The sequence below is a fragment of the Melanotaenia boesemani genome, chromosome 20 (assembly GCF_017639745.1).
Source record: "Melanotaenia boesemani isolate fMelBoe1 chromosome 20, fMelBoe1.pri, whole genome shotgun sequence".
Taxonomy (NCBI): domain Eukaryota; kingdom Metazoa; phylum Chordata; class Actinopteri; order Atheriniformes; family Melanotaeniidae; genus Melanotaenia; species Melanotaenia boesemani.
Window position 1 is genome coordinate 24,957,360 of NC_055701.1, and position 14,533 is coordinate 24,971,892.

A 14,533-nucleotide genomic window follows, 5' to 3' on the forward strand; every position below is an offset into this window, starting at 1 on the left:
AGTCGCTTGAAGGCAAAGAAAACTGTTCTTGTACTTGAGAGAATGATTTAAGTGTCTGTCCACAGAACAAATGATGTATAACAATCAGAACACATTCTAACTTTAACTATTCTAACTAAACAGTACAACTTTAACTCTAAATAAAACAACTTAAAGAGAAGCCAAAAGAGCTTTTACTTGTTATCAAAGCCAGAAAAGAAGCAAGACTATCAGCTCTAACGCTTTGGGAAAAATCCTTATCTGTCTAACCAAAATACCACCAGCCAAACACACGAACAAAGTCACCACAAGTCCAAACAAGCCAAGGGCAAACTGTCTGTGCCAAACAGTTGCCGATGTGTTTACAGTTGCCTCTGGCTTTTATTTTCTAGCGGGTGGCATCAGGAGCAGAGATTGGACCAGCAATGATCCAATCTGTGTCAGACCCAGCCAACTCCAAACAGGCAACAGGGGGCAGGCTTCAGCATGCAGGATTAGCCCCAGGTAGCAGCAATGAGTGGCTTCTATCTAATGTCTATAAATAGAAATTTGTTCTCTCAGCTTTATTTTGCATGATGTGAGCTTTTAAAAACTCTACATAAAAATGTGGTTCAGTCTGTTTTTGTCAAGCAGCAGATTGTTTTTCATTTAAATGTCTGATTGAGCTCCAGAAGAAAATGTTTTTTAGGTATTTACGTTGTTTTGGTTTTTTATTCAATGTAAATGAAAGTGATTGTGTTAAATCAGTTTTTGATATAATCTCATCAGTCGCTGGATCTCAAATCAAATCAAGCCACAAAAAAGTATCATGGCAGAATCTGCGATACTGGACCACATTGAATCGTTTTCCATTGAACTGACTAACCAGTTACTTGGTTAGCTCCACCTTGCTAGTACACGGTACAACCCCCTTTTCCCTTCAGAAATGTATTAGTTCTTGAAATAAAAATACATACAAAATTTCATTAAAAGCATTTTATTAAAATTGTCTATAAATGAAATGAAATTAAATTAAATTAAATTAAATGAAATATTAAAGACAGAGACACTTCAAAAGCATTTTACCTTTAATCTGCACCTGTAGGGTCAATATTTCGACTTTTAATTCATCATTAGAATGAATCCAATAAAAAATTATATTTAATAATCCAATAATTGGATTTCAAACATTCCTCAGAGGTTTTCTCCATGTTGACATGACAGCATCGCACAGTTGCTGCAGGTTTGTCGGCTGCATCCATGATGAGAATCTCTGTTCCACCACATCCCAAAGCTGCTCTACTGGACTGAGATCTGGTGGCTGTGGAAGCCAGTGAACTTACAGTCATGTTCAAGAAAGCAGGTGGAGATGATCTGAGCTTTGTGACATGGTGCATTATCCTGCTGGAAGTAGCATCAGAAGATGCTCCACTGTGGTCAGTAACAATACTCAGGTAGGCTGTGGTGGTTAAACCAGGCCACGTTAGTATTAAAGGGACCAAATTGAATTGATATAATATTGTATTGTGATCAAACTTGCGCGTCAGACCTGCATTTTCCCGACATAAAGACTCTAAACTACTTTTAAGTTTATGAACCCTTTTCTATTAAGGGTGAAGTATAGTTTCCCTCTAGTTGAAATTCATAGAAGTGATTTATTAACAGTCTGTTCTCTGAGCTGATTTACTGCAGATCTTTTTGTTTAGTTTCATTCTGAGACACAAGCTTCTCAAAGTCAAACAAAGTCCATCTGAACTTGTTCCTCTTATTTCTCTGCACTGTTTAGCTGATATAAGTTGTTTTTAGATGTTATTGCCTCAGTTTGAAACATTTTCTTTACAAAGTGAATGAGACTTCATCGGGATTGGCTGGGTGGTAGCGGCTGTACCTGCTCAGGTCTAACAACACTCCCTGGCTGCTGCAGAAGGAGAGATGAATGCAGTGGATGAAAGCGAAGCGGCATGCGGCCGCTTTGTGTGCCCACCATCAGCACGCGGAAACGTGTGTGGGCTCAGCAGCAAACCTGCTTGCTGGGCTAATTACTTAACAAAACCTTTCACTGCTCTGCCTGGCCAGTCTAGATAAGTCTCCACAGTGGAGCCGGTGGGGGGAGGTTGAGCAAGGGGGAGGCCTTGAACGCCATAAAACAAAGGCATCTGCTGGGGAATGTTATTAACACACAGCGTCTGAAGACAACCACAGGAAAAGAGCATACCTTTAGGAAACATCTTAGGCAAAAAGAATTAAAGGAGTTGAATAATTGAATTTTTCAGGCTGTCTTGTTTTGATTCCACTTGTTTCATTTCTGCACAGGACAAAATAAGGTAGACCAAGGCCGGCTTTACGCAGGGGCAAGAGGGGGCAGTGCCCCCTCAAACAAACATTCTGCCCCCTCAATCAAATGCGCCGAAATGGGCAAATCTCTCCAAACGCTCTCTCCCCTCTGTACTGAACTCTGTGTGTCGGAGCTTCACAGGATCCATTGTACTGTCTTCAACAAGTCCTTCCCACCACCACAGAAAACAACCAATCAGTGTTTAGTATGCAAATGAGTTGACATACAGCCTGATCTTGCGGTGTCATATTTCTCCCCCTCGTAGAGAGAGCGGCTGCTGAGCTCCAGCGGTAAAACTTATAGAGTAAAGCTCTGTTAAATGTGTTGTAGCGATACTGAATAAATACTTATAATAACAGACGTATTTATTGCATCTATTCTGTCAACTGGGGTTTGTTTCTGTTCTATTTAAACGTGTCTACGCCTGTTAGTAGGAGCAGTGATCAATCACGCACGGGCCATAGATGTGACTGCCTCCTCGGTACTAGACTGAGGGAAAACGAGCTGCGCATATGAGACCCCTCAAGCTCCGCCCAGCCTTTAGTTCAGCATGCTAGTTTGAAGAAAAAAATAACAGAAAGTTTCACTCTACATTCCCGCTGCTTTCAGCAGTTCAGCTCAGAGCTTCATGTATGCCTTGTTGGTTCTTAAAATTTTGATGAAGGATCATTTAGTTTTTACTCATTTTCATTTATTATTATCATTATTTCCCCCTGAAGATTCACTGCCTTATTTTGGTAGGGGGTTTAATTTTTTGCTCTGTTATTGTTGTGCTTGATAGTTATGATTCTTTAATCATTATGGTCTATATACAGACAGAAACAAACACACAGATAGTTGAGTTTATTGTTATTAGTTTCAAATTTATTCAAAATGCTTAGACATCTAATGGCTGTCCAATAGGGCAATTGTTATTTTGTTGGTTGTTAAAGCTTTGATAATGGATCATTCTTTTCTATTTTCTTACTTCATTTTGTTATTGATATTTTCTGTTCCCCCCCTGAGGGATTGCCACCTTATTGTGGTCAGGGGGTTTGCGTGCCTCAGTGACTCTAAGAGCTATACCAGCAGGAGCTTTGGTTTCAGGTGGGACACCCAAGCTGGACAGGTCTTAGAGTAGAGGCCTGACAAAGTGCAATCCATTTCTTTGAAGTTGGACTCCACTAACAGCACAGTTCCGTTAAAGAAACACTTAAAAAACAACAACAAGAAAATGCTGAAGTATGTACTCATAATGCCCCCTTCAAATTTATGCCTGCCCCCTCATGTATGCATTCCTAGAACCGGCCCTGAGGTAGACACGTGTGCATCGGAGAGAAATAGCGTGGGTTAAAGGGTGCAGTGTGGAAAAAAATTGAAGGTGAAGCACACGTCTCACCCACAGGTTGAAACTGAGCTTGCACTTTGGAGTCAGAATAGATCATGGAACAAATCAAAATGATCCTTTTGTCACTTCCCTCACTAGTCGGGCAGGAAGGCTCTTCTAATACCAAATTTATTTGTAGTACCTTTCCCTCTCCAGGTTGAATATGAGATGCTGGTGCTGGAAAATGAGGCGGGAGCGTGTAAACAAGTGAGAACTTAAGAGCAGCTTGCAGGTGCTGCAGTGGAAATTGGACTTGGCAGACGAGTCTCCCAACAGCCCAAAGCTTTGAAACAAAAAGCTGCCAGTCTTTCTTTTTATGTCTATTTTTCACACAGAATACAGAGGTGTTTGGGTTATCATGCTCACACACCTCATTTTTCTATGGTAACGAGGCTGGATGAGGAATACATTCAGCCTGAGGCGAAAACAGACCTGTGGACTGAAGCAAAGCAAGCCAAGTCGACTGCTTCTGGCAAGGCCAAAATAATAGTTTCATCTTCTCTTGTATCAAGAGATCGAAGCGCAGAATTAGCCGAGTGTGATATTGTGCTGTCTGACGCTGTGTCTGAACAGTTGTCAGTATTTTTTATTTTTTTTAATTCCCATTTCTCACCAACTTCACATCAGCTGAATATAAATGATGTCCTTGCGTACCGGGATTTTAGAAATGAGATGAAATGATGTTTGTAGTAGATGTCTGCTTGTCTTATCTTGTTATTGAGTCATAATCCATGTATCTAACAAGGCTACGAGGATTATTAATGTTTTACTTGTTTCCTTCAGGGATCATTTTGGCTTTTACTATAACGAAGTGGAATATGTGAATACTTCTATCATGTTGTCCCCATGTAGCTTGAGAGTTTTTGAAGTTGTCAGAAGTGCCTCCGGAGTTGGACAGAAGCCTTTTGGTTGGGATCCACAGCATTTTCTGGCCAGTTAAATGAAAAAAATATCCTCATTAAGCTATCCAGTCTTATGTTCTGAGTTCTGACATGCTTCTGGCTGCTAAAGCGGGTATAAACACAGATTTGTATTGAAAATTAATAGGGATGTTTTTCGTTTTGCTATTTTACTGCTGATCTGGGGTCAGCTTGCGGAGAAAATAATCTAAGCAGAGATTCCTAGACATCCTTCTCCAGCTCCTCTGGAGGGAAACTGATGCATTACCAGGCCAGCATAATCTCTCCAGCGAGTTCAGGGTCCAGTACACCTCCCTGATGACTGAGCTTCTCACCCTGTCCCGAAGAGAGAGTCAAAGGAAGCTTCTTTCTGCGTGTAGTCGAGAACTTGTTTTGGTCACCACCCACAGCCTGTGCAACCCTACAGCTTCGTCTTTTGGCTCAGCTCCGTCTTCAATAAGACAGACTGGTGTAGCGTCTGCAGCACAGCCTCAATCATCCTGTCAATAGAGCACATAATTCAACTCTTTCACTGGAGGCTGAGATGGAAATCCACCCTTTTCCACCTGAGAATCGTGGCTTAAGACTGAGTTCGTCCTGATTCAGGCCACGTTACATTCAGCCTCAGCGCCTGCTGGAGGTATCAAAACCAGCATGACAGCATCACCAAATGTCCCCATATTCCATTTCATTGATATGATTGTTGTTGGAGAAATTCTCACGATTTTCCGATTATCACGATTAATATGTTACTTTAGTTCACAACACTATAATTGTTTAAAATCACATGAACACTCCTGATAGGTTTTTAAGTTTAATTTATTTTTATCTTCTTATGCCAACATAAGAAAATAATGTGGAAATAAAGTAAAGTAACAGAGAAGTCTCATTCCAGCTAAATTTCCTCTGCTTTGTAAACTTAAATAAATTAACTCTGGATTCCTCTCAGAAAAAAACCTACAAGGCTACAGGACTTCTACGTGGACCTAGGAGGCTTCTTTCTGTAAACTGTTTTTTTTCTTCTTCTTCTTCTTCTTTTTGGTCGCATTTAGAAAAAAGGCAAAGTTCACAATAACATTTCATTTAAATGCTACGTTTAGTAAACAATGATGTCATTTAACTCAGTTACTGAACATTTATCTTTACTTTGGGGTATAAAGCTGATGTTTATCCTGCAGATGAAGAAAGATCCATCCATTGTTTTCTATTCTCACGTACTCCAGTTCAGGATACTGGAGCCAATCCCAGCAGCTCCTAGCTGAGAGGCAGGGTTCACCTGGACAGGTTATCAGCCCATCACGGGGTCAGGGTGAAAGATTTTCAATGGTTTCTTCTTTTCATTGCAACTTGTTTATGGCTTGACCTACACAATGACACATTGGTCCTTTTTTCTTCTACACTCAAAGAAATCAGACAAGGATTTTCCCTAACCGTATCATCTGCACAAAAGCAGAGATACAATCTGACTACCTGGAAAACTTTGGCTTTGGCTACAGAATCAGTGTGGCAGATCAGTCCCAACCCTCTGAAAATGAGCTGGCTGACTCCCAGCAATGCGAGCATCTATCATCTGCTGCATCTAAGTTATACTGGAGCTTTATCAGAACATTTAAATTACAACCATTATTAAATGATTCCGTAATAAGGCAGCCTGAAGAACATTTACATGCACAAACACAATAAAACTACTTTGTTAAAATTCGTAGTTGATTAAATCTCATCAATGATATTTTGGAAATGAATGTTAAAACGCCTCAGGAGATGGCTGCAGAGCACACGAGGAGGCAGTCGCACAGCAGCAGGCAGCAGAAGAGACTGAAGCAGTGTTCTGCTTTAATGGAAAACATTAAATGGAAGACAGAGTTCAGCTTTCTCTTTGATAAGGTGCTTCTAAGTTTTCCCTCGTCTGAGTCAAAGGTCATTGCATAAACAGTGTCATACGCCGTGTGGACTGTAAAGCCCTGAGGAATAATAATAAATAGACTTGAAAACATGGGGAGGGTTCCAGGAGGGAGTCGAAGCTCGAGAGAAAATAAACAAAGCAATGACCTCTCTCTTAATTAAAGTCATTTGTTTGTATTAGCGAGGCTCATTTTTCTAAACTGAAGCCTTGTTGCAATAATTTGTGAAGAATTTCAGCTGAACAGAGCCGTGGAGCGGGACACGGCCTCAGGAGCCAAACGTATTTTCTGCCCGTTGGTGCTGCTGCTGGTTTGACTGCGTCTCCAGCAGGCGAGTACATCCCACCAGGAGCTCATTTGTCTGCAGCTGAACTATTCCCCCTGTCAGTTCCTCGGGGGACTGTAAGGCTGCATGTGTTTGAGTGCCAGATCAACACAGCTGAAAATTGCTTCAAGCTCGGAGACGTGCACAGGAAGAACGCTCAAACAAACACAACCGCTTAATAACCTTTTTTTTTTTTTTTTTTTTTTTGGGCAAAGATGCATGAATGCAAGCGTTGTCAGGTGCAGAGAGAAATCATTCTGCAATTATACACATGCAGGACAGACTGTAAGCTCCTTTCTGACAGATAATCTGTAACCATGCTGTCTCTTTTTTTATCTGTGAAAGTAAAGCCTTTTGGGCATTTATTCATCCTGTTGGTTTCAGCTTCTTAAATGCCCTCTTTTTTATGTAGGTGGGAAAAAAAAAAACATCCAGAGACAAAACAGGAAAGAGAAAAATCTCCTTGACAACCACATTCTCATGTCCGTTCCCCTTTTTGTTTTCTGCAGGTTTTGAGTCTATGCCTACATGTTTTGTCTTATCATCACCTTCCATAAAGCAGCTTAATGTTTAAGTCTTTGCAGCGTGGAACTAAAGCCCAAATTATTTATATCCATATCACCACAGATTTAGAGAACACATTTCTTAGTCACAACTCAACAAGGTCCAAGATAATTACAGCATCTTTGGTCGGATTCATCCCTACAGATACACAAACTTTATGTGGTTTTATGGCATGATGCTGTAAATGCATCAGCATCGTGGAAAACGACCAAAGTATTTCACTGACAAATATGAGCCTGTATTAAATTTAAATATAAAGAAAAATAACACCTTGAAAAGTACTTTTTGGACAAGTACTTTTTGAAAATATCTTTCATTAAATATTAACTTATATTTGCAGAATATATTCTAAAAAAAATTACCTTTTTTCTATTTACAATAAAAATTCTCCAAGAAAATGTTCACTGAGTGAGAAGGCATCAAGTTTAATCCCACTGAACTGAATAGTTTAAAAAAGACTTAATCATTCCTTACTCAGCTTATCTTAATATCTCTACTAAAGAAAATTCACACCGCTTCTTCCACCTCCCATTCAGTGGCACCTTATGTGAAGTTTGAAATATACATTATATTTTACAGTGAAGCGAGTGAGGGTGTCATGTTGCATTCAAGTACACATTTTAAATTAGAAATCTTTACCTTAAAGATCAGGAAGGGTTTTACAGCTTTGTTTTCCTTAACTGTGACACTTCAGGCTGCCTCTCCTGAGCTGAGAGAATCACTTACATGTTATTTATCTGGATATTTAGGACGATAACATGAATATTTTTAGGATATTCAGCAGTTTCATTTAAAACTCAGGTTTTTAAAACATTTTTCCCCTTGCTTGGCATCGTCATGTCTGCACACCTTTGACCGGTCGTTATGAATCTATCGCCTGTAACTGGAAAGATTTAGTTTTAGTTTCTTCTTCGTTGCTTTTGCTGGTCATTCACGAGCTAAACTGCACAATCCTGTCCGCACGGTTTCTGGTGATCCTGCTCTGTTAGGTCTGGGTGTGCATCTGCAAGCTGCCTGAAAACTGCCCAAAATACGCCCAAAATGCATATAGAGGATGGACAGAAGACTCTGTCCATAAGCATATTTAATGTTGAGCGTAAATGAGTTTTTGTTTTCTTTTAGGTGGTTAGTCATGTTTTCTGAAACATTTAAGCTCATTTTAATGAAGTCCTTAAGTATAGATTTGAGGTAAAGAGACTAACCGTAAACATCTTTTTCATCCTGTTAGGAAGATAAATCTTCAACATCCTTTACTTGAAAAGAAAAGAAATAGTCTCTCAGTAGAATTAATTTGGATCAGGAACACTCAGGACCCCTGAAATCTACTAAATAGATGGATCAGTGATCAGATTTGGATTTCTCTACAGGGATGTCAGGCATTCTAGAAATACGCAAGCATGTTGCTTTATAAAGAACAACATTTATAAAGAACATTAATATAGATTCACCAGTGTTGAGGTTAAAGCTGCATTTACACCCGGACGGTCTGAGAAACTTCGATCAGGCGGGGAATTCCAGAACATTTTCTACCTTCATTTGGTTTAGTTTGCTTTCACGCATCACGCAGTTACAACAACTGCCCACCGGTGGTGATATTCCCTGAAAAGATCATTTGTCACAAAGACAAAAAAGAAAAAGGAAGAAGAAAACCTGGCTCACTGATTGGCCAGGACCAAAAACAGCTGGTTCATTACAAGTAAACAATAGAGGAACACCAAGTTTATGCAGTCTTGGGGTTTCTGCTTTTGCTTTGGTGTTTAAACCTTTTCACAAGAATCTGCCCAGTATGAGAAGCAGGAGAGGCGGCGAGCTAGCAAACATGTCGCTCTACAACACGTTTATGTCACTTCCTTTCTATGGCTTACTTCATGTTCTGCTTCCTTTCACACTGTAAGCAAACGGCACCAGGGTTCACTTCTTTATCCACTGCAGGGTGCAGCTGTGCGTTCATACTCCTCCAAACAAACCGAACTATCCCTGGGAGTGGACCAGGGTTCGTTTAACGTGAACTGAACCGCACCAGTGTGAATCCGGTCAAACCTGGTCAAACTTTACAAACTTGTGAGGTGTGTGTCTTAAATGCTGCAGTACACGCGACACATGCAAAGCACACTCACAGAACACGATGCCCTTCTCTGTCAGATCCTACCTGAACTCAGATAGTTGCACAGGGGTTAAACAGCTGAACACACATCTGTAGAGACTTAAGTAAATATAGTATATCTCCTCTGTTAAATCATCTGCTCAGAATCAACATACCTACACATACACACACACACAAACACACACACACCTAGAGGCATTCAGGTCTTCATGCCTCCTCCCCAGCTACTTGTGTGACAGCCTGGACATCCTGCAGGTGTGAAAACTATACCTCAGAGAGACAGAGCAGAGAATAAATGTGTAAAATGGGTCACGGCCTGAATATCATTACTTTGTGTGTGCGTGTGTTTTCCTATATACACACAATGGACAGAGAGATGAGCTGTGATGAATTTCTGTGTGTGTGTGTGAAAACTGTGTGTTATACTTCAGCAGTGTTCCCTCTTGGGGCATTAAATTCAGCTCTTCAGAGAATAAAGACAGGCATGAGACGGGACTGTGTGTGTGTGTGTTGTGAGTCAGTGTCAGCAGCGTGTGAAACCATGTCATGGCCCAGTTTTCTGTCCGACTTTGAAATTCAAAATACAAAAGTAAAGAGATGCAGGAAGGTATCTGTATGCGGGCGTGACGGCGCCGTTCTCGATCACATCCACATCTGTTGAGGTAAAGCCATGAATATTGTAGGAGGCGAGCAACAACTGGGGGGGGGGGGGGGGGGGGACATATTGGTATCAGAGAGTCAGGTGTGTCAGAAAGCCTGTGGCGACTGGAGTGCACCGCCGATACAGATCTCCGCTCCCAGCATGCCCACTTAATATCCAGTTGCAGCAGGCATGCAGGATTGTCATGAAATTGTGCACAGTGGGGGATTTATATTATATTATATAGGGGGTGGGGGGTGTTCCAATTTGTGACTGCACATCAGAGTGTGTATCTCAGCAGAGAATCAAAAGTTTAGGTTTGTGTTTGCATGTTGCTGACACGAACAAGAACAGTAACAGCAAAGCCTCTTTTATCCGTGTTCTTGAAAAAGGCGCCCGCTCACCAGGATTTGGTTGGCTTCTGATGTGTAATACTTTTCTCTGTCTTTCCACAGTCGGTCCCAAAACCCATCGCCCTTGAGCCTTGCTTTGGCAACAAAGCTGCTGTGCTCTCCATCTTTGTTCGGTTACCCAGGGGTTCTGGCGGCATCCCTCCTCCAGGACAGTCTGGTAAGAAGAAGCTGCTGAATTCTTTCCGTGTTTTCCTTTTTTTTCAGATTCTTCCTCACTTTTTTTTTTTACAACATCTTTCTTTGATCTGATTTCCTCTCTCTGTTCTGTGTTCTGGAGTTTTATTTTTGTTGGACAGTTTTGAGCCTTTCAGCCTCGTCTTACTTGGTTCCTTTTCTTTTGTTCTCCCTCATTGACTTTTCTGTGATTCAGACAACACACAATCACTTTCTTTTCTCACTATATTAGTTCTTGTTCTTCTTGATTGTTGTGCTGGGGGAAAACTGATGTACATTAATTAGTTTTATAATATATTTGTCAGTTTTATTCATTTATTAATACAAAATGTATTGAATCCCACAGGAATTGGATAAAAAAAAATTATACAAACTTTTTAAAAGTTAAATTAAAATGAAAAGCTAACAGTTAAATTTATTGTTAAAATTAAAAACTGAAAATAAAGTAAAAACCTGCACACACTAACAGATGTTTCCTTTTTTCTGTTTGTTAGACACACACTCTTCAAAACCAGCCAGCCTACCTCTCAGCTGTAATATTTTACCACCTAAATCATCAGAATTAATGAACGTGCAAGATCGTTGACACTCATTTGGCCACTTTATCAGGTTCACCTTGCTGGTACCAAGTTTGGAGTCCAGTGAACTCATTGGGATGGCAGTGGCTCAGGCAGTAGAGCAGGCCATTCAATGACTAGAAAGTCTGTGGTTTGATTCCCACTCCGACTCATCTGTCGTTGTGTCCTTGGGCAAGACATTTCACCCTCCTTGCTTCCAGTGTTGGCATCGTTGGTGTGTTATTATTATTATGTTCAAGAAATCATTTAATTTGATCTTTGTGACATGGTTCATCATCCTGCTGGAAGTAGCATCAGATGCTCCACTGTGGTCATAAAGGGATGGACATGGTCAGCAACAATACTCAGGTAGGCTGTGGTGGTTAAACCAGGCCACGCTGGTATTCAGGCGCCTAAACTGTGCCAAGAACATACCCCCCAGAACATTACACCAGCAGCAACCTGAAGCGTTGATCAAAGGCAGAGTTGATCCATGTTTTCTTGTTGTTTCCATCAAATTCTGACCCTGGAGCTGAAATGTAGACTCATCATGATGCTTAGTTTGAACTTCCGAGGGTCATCTTGACCATGTCTACATGACTAAATGCACGGCATGAGTTGCTGACATGTGACTGGCTGATTAGATATTGACGTTAAAAGGCACTGTGAGTGTACAGTGAGTCCCAAGAAGAAAGCCACTTCAGGATTTTCTGAATTCTCAACATTAACTGTTCTGTGAAATTCTAAATCTACATGTAAATACAACTAACTACATGGATGTGGTTAGTTTTCAAATAGTCCAGTTTCCATGCACAAGTCTTCTTCTGGTGAATTTTCCTGCCTTCTTCTTCTTTCCTCTCTTTCTGCAAACATTTACAGACAATAAAGTCTTTAACATCTTTGCTCTTTATGTACATATTTGCTTTATGTTTATTTCCAGCATGTCATACAGTAGTGCTTTTTTTCTTAACCAATTCCTGTCTCAAGCTAAAACTGTTTGCCTTCATATTCATCAGGTCTTTTCCTTTTTCTCCTCTGTTGTCTAGCCTCTCTTCCTCTCACAGCTGTAGTCTCCAGACCATCAGCACGCTCGAGGCCTTTATTAATTACCATGAAGTCCTTTTGTCATAACAAAAGCGCCTGAGCTCAGTGTGAAGCGCTACCCCGAGCAGCGTTTGTCGAGACCATGTTAGCCGTGTCCCACTGTCTCCACCTACCCTCGGGGACCTCCTGTTAAAATGCTTTTAACTTGTTTCCCATCCGGCCGCGACCGTTTTAAATTCTCCAGCTGCCTTCTGTTGCCTCCCACCACATCTGTTTTCAGCACAGCTCCTTCCAAAATGGCCGACCTTCTAATTCTCCAAACAACCTAGAGGATGTCTTTGATTTGTGTCTGAGCCTCAGTAGCCGGATTTTTGAGCCATTTTCTACCACTTTAACATTAAACATTACGCCCGTATGACTCCACCAGTGACGGGCGGTGCGGTTCATGATGAGGCACTGACACCTTTGGAGTCAGATTTTAGTTGTAAGAACTAAATATCTATTCAACTGGCAGCATATTGACCACTGGAAATGTTTCACATCTCATCAGCATTCCTCTCTCTCACTGACACACAAACACACACACAGGAACATATATGGCCTAGAAAGAACTTTTTTTTATAGCAGCAGGAGACGAGCTTGCCTGCTCCAAACAATTCATATTCAGTTTAAACAAATTAAATTATAGACATGCGAACACAAATTAAAGTTTGATCCTCTGGGAAATTCTTAGTTGTTGTAAAACTTGAAATTCTTGTGATTTAATCAAATTTATTACAGGCTGCTCATCAAGAGGATAACAAGAAAAGTAAAATAATTCACTTAAGGTCAAATTTTTGTTTTCAAATACTTGATTTTCGTTTTATTCATTTTAATCTATCTTTTAAAAGAAAACTGACATCCATTTGTGGCCTTACCTTTATTTGTATATGAAGTCCGCACCTATCCTGCCCCACAAAAAGATCTGTTACTTGGTTGTGAAAGTTTATATGTTGTAGTTTTAAAAGTCTCTCAGCCTCTAAAGAGATAACGGACTACCAGAGAGTTAAGTCTCTCTTGGTCTGTCCTATTTCACCTGTATGTTTTCAGTCTTTTCATATTAGTTTAGACATGTAATCCTCCAACTGGGGAGTCAGACGAAGCAGAGCATAAAATAAACAAACCGCTGCAACACCTGACCTGCTGACTTTAGCTAACACTTTAGCATGGTAGCAACAAGTCCCGCCAGCTCACTTGCGCCCTTCATGGTGCTACAAAGTCGCCTCATCTCAGGTTTCTGCTCAGTATTTGATCAGAAACTGTGTGAATTCAGCGATTTGACTAAAGAAAATGTTAAAAATGTCAGTCATAGAGAAGATATATCTATAACACAGATTAGTGGACAAATATGAAACTTATGTGATAATAATCAGTTTTTTATTGTCCTCTGCCTCCCCTGATCGCACACCACTGGACTCCACAGGATGTCAGTTCTGATCTAGCCGTTAGCGATGTGCAGTTGATGTGGTTAAATCCATAAAAAAGCTTGAAAATATTTTTGAAAATCACTTAGATTTTTGGGTTTTAGTGCTGCTTGATTTATAGAGAACAAAAGATGAAAAAAGTCGCTTGTGTGCTTGATAAATGATTTGGGTGCCTGAAGATTTGCGCTTTGATTTGCAGAGTGATAAAATTATTCACCTCCGCAGAGGGTCAGCTTTAGTTTAGTGAAGCTGCGTTCACTGTACCTCAGTAGTGGGACGTTGCACAAGTTAATGGTGCTTCTTGCTTTGCTGTAAACAGTAGATCTTATTAGTTATATGGTTCACTTAACATGAGAAGCAAATTAGCTTTTTTTTCCCAGTAAAGGAAGTCGGAAATCCCCATTGTCAGTTGGTCAGTGAATGTTGTAAAACAGACATGCAGGTGAAACGTTGGCCGATGTTATGAAGAAAATCTTGAAATATAGAAAACTGGAGCAACGATGAAGTCCAGAGTTTGTTGAATGATGATTAGGACGCGAGGTCTCAGCAGCGTCATTAACCGACCAACAATCATTAGGTTCTGTTGAGCCGGTTTTAACAACTCAAACCAGTTCAACACACAACAGGATGGCAACTAAAAGTAAATATGTGAGCGTAAAACGGACAGTTGAGAAGTGAGTTTGCTGTGTGGTCTAAGCTCTGGAACTGTTCTCTTTCCAGTCTCGCCAGATCTCATGGAAAAAGCCCAAAAACCAGTTAGCATATACAAAAAGAGCTCAGCATAAGAATT

The 14,533-nt window shown here is 40.5% G+C and overlaps 1 protein-coding gene across 2 annotated transcripts in view; it reads left to right on the forward strand.

Moving 5' to 3' along the window:
• atrn (attractin) overlaps positions 1-14,533 on the forward strand; it is a 156,453-nt gene that overhangs the window by 135,599 nt on the left and 6,321 nt on the right. For both annotated transcript variants that reach the window (XM_041972699.1, XM_041972700.1), the window contains exon 28: positions 10,548-10,662. In XM_041972699.1, the coding sequence (XP_041828633.1) occupies positions 10,548-10,662 (115 nt within the window). The remainder of the gene's footprint in view (positions 1-10,547; positions 10,663-14,533) is intronic.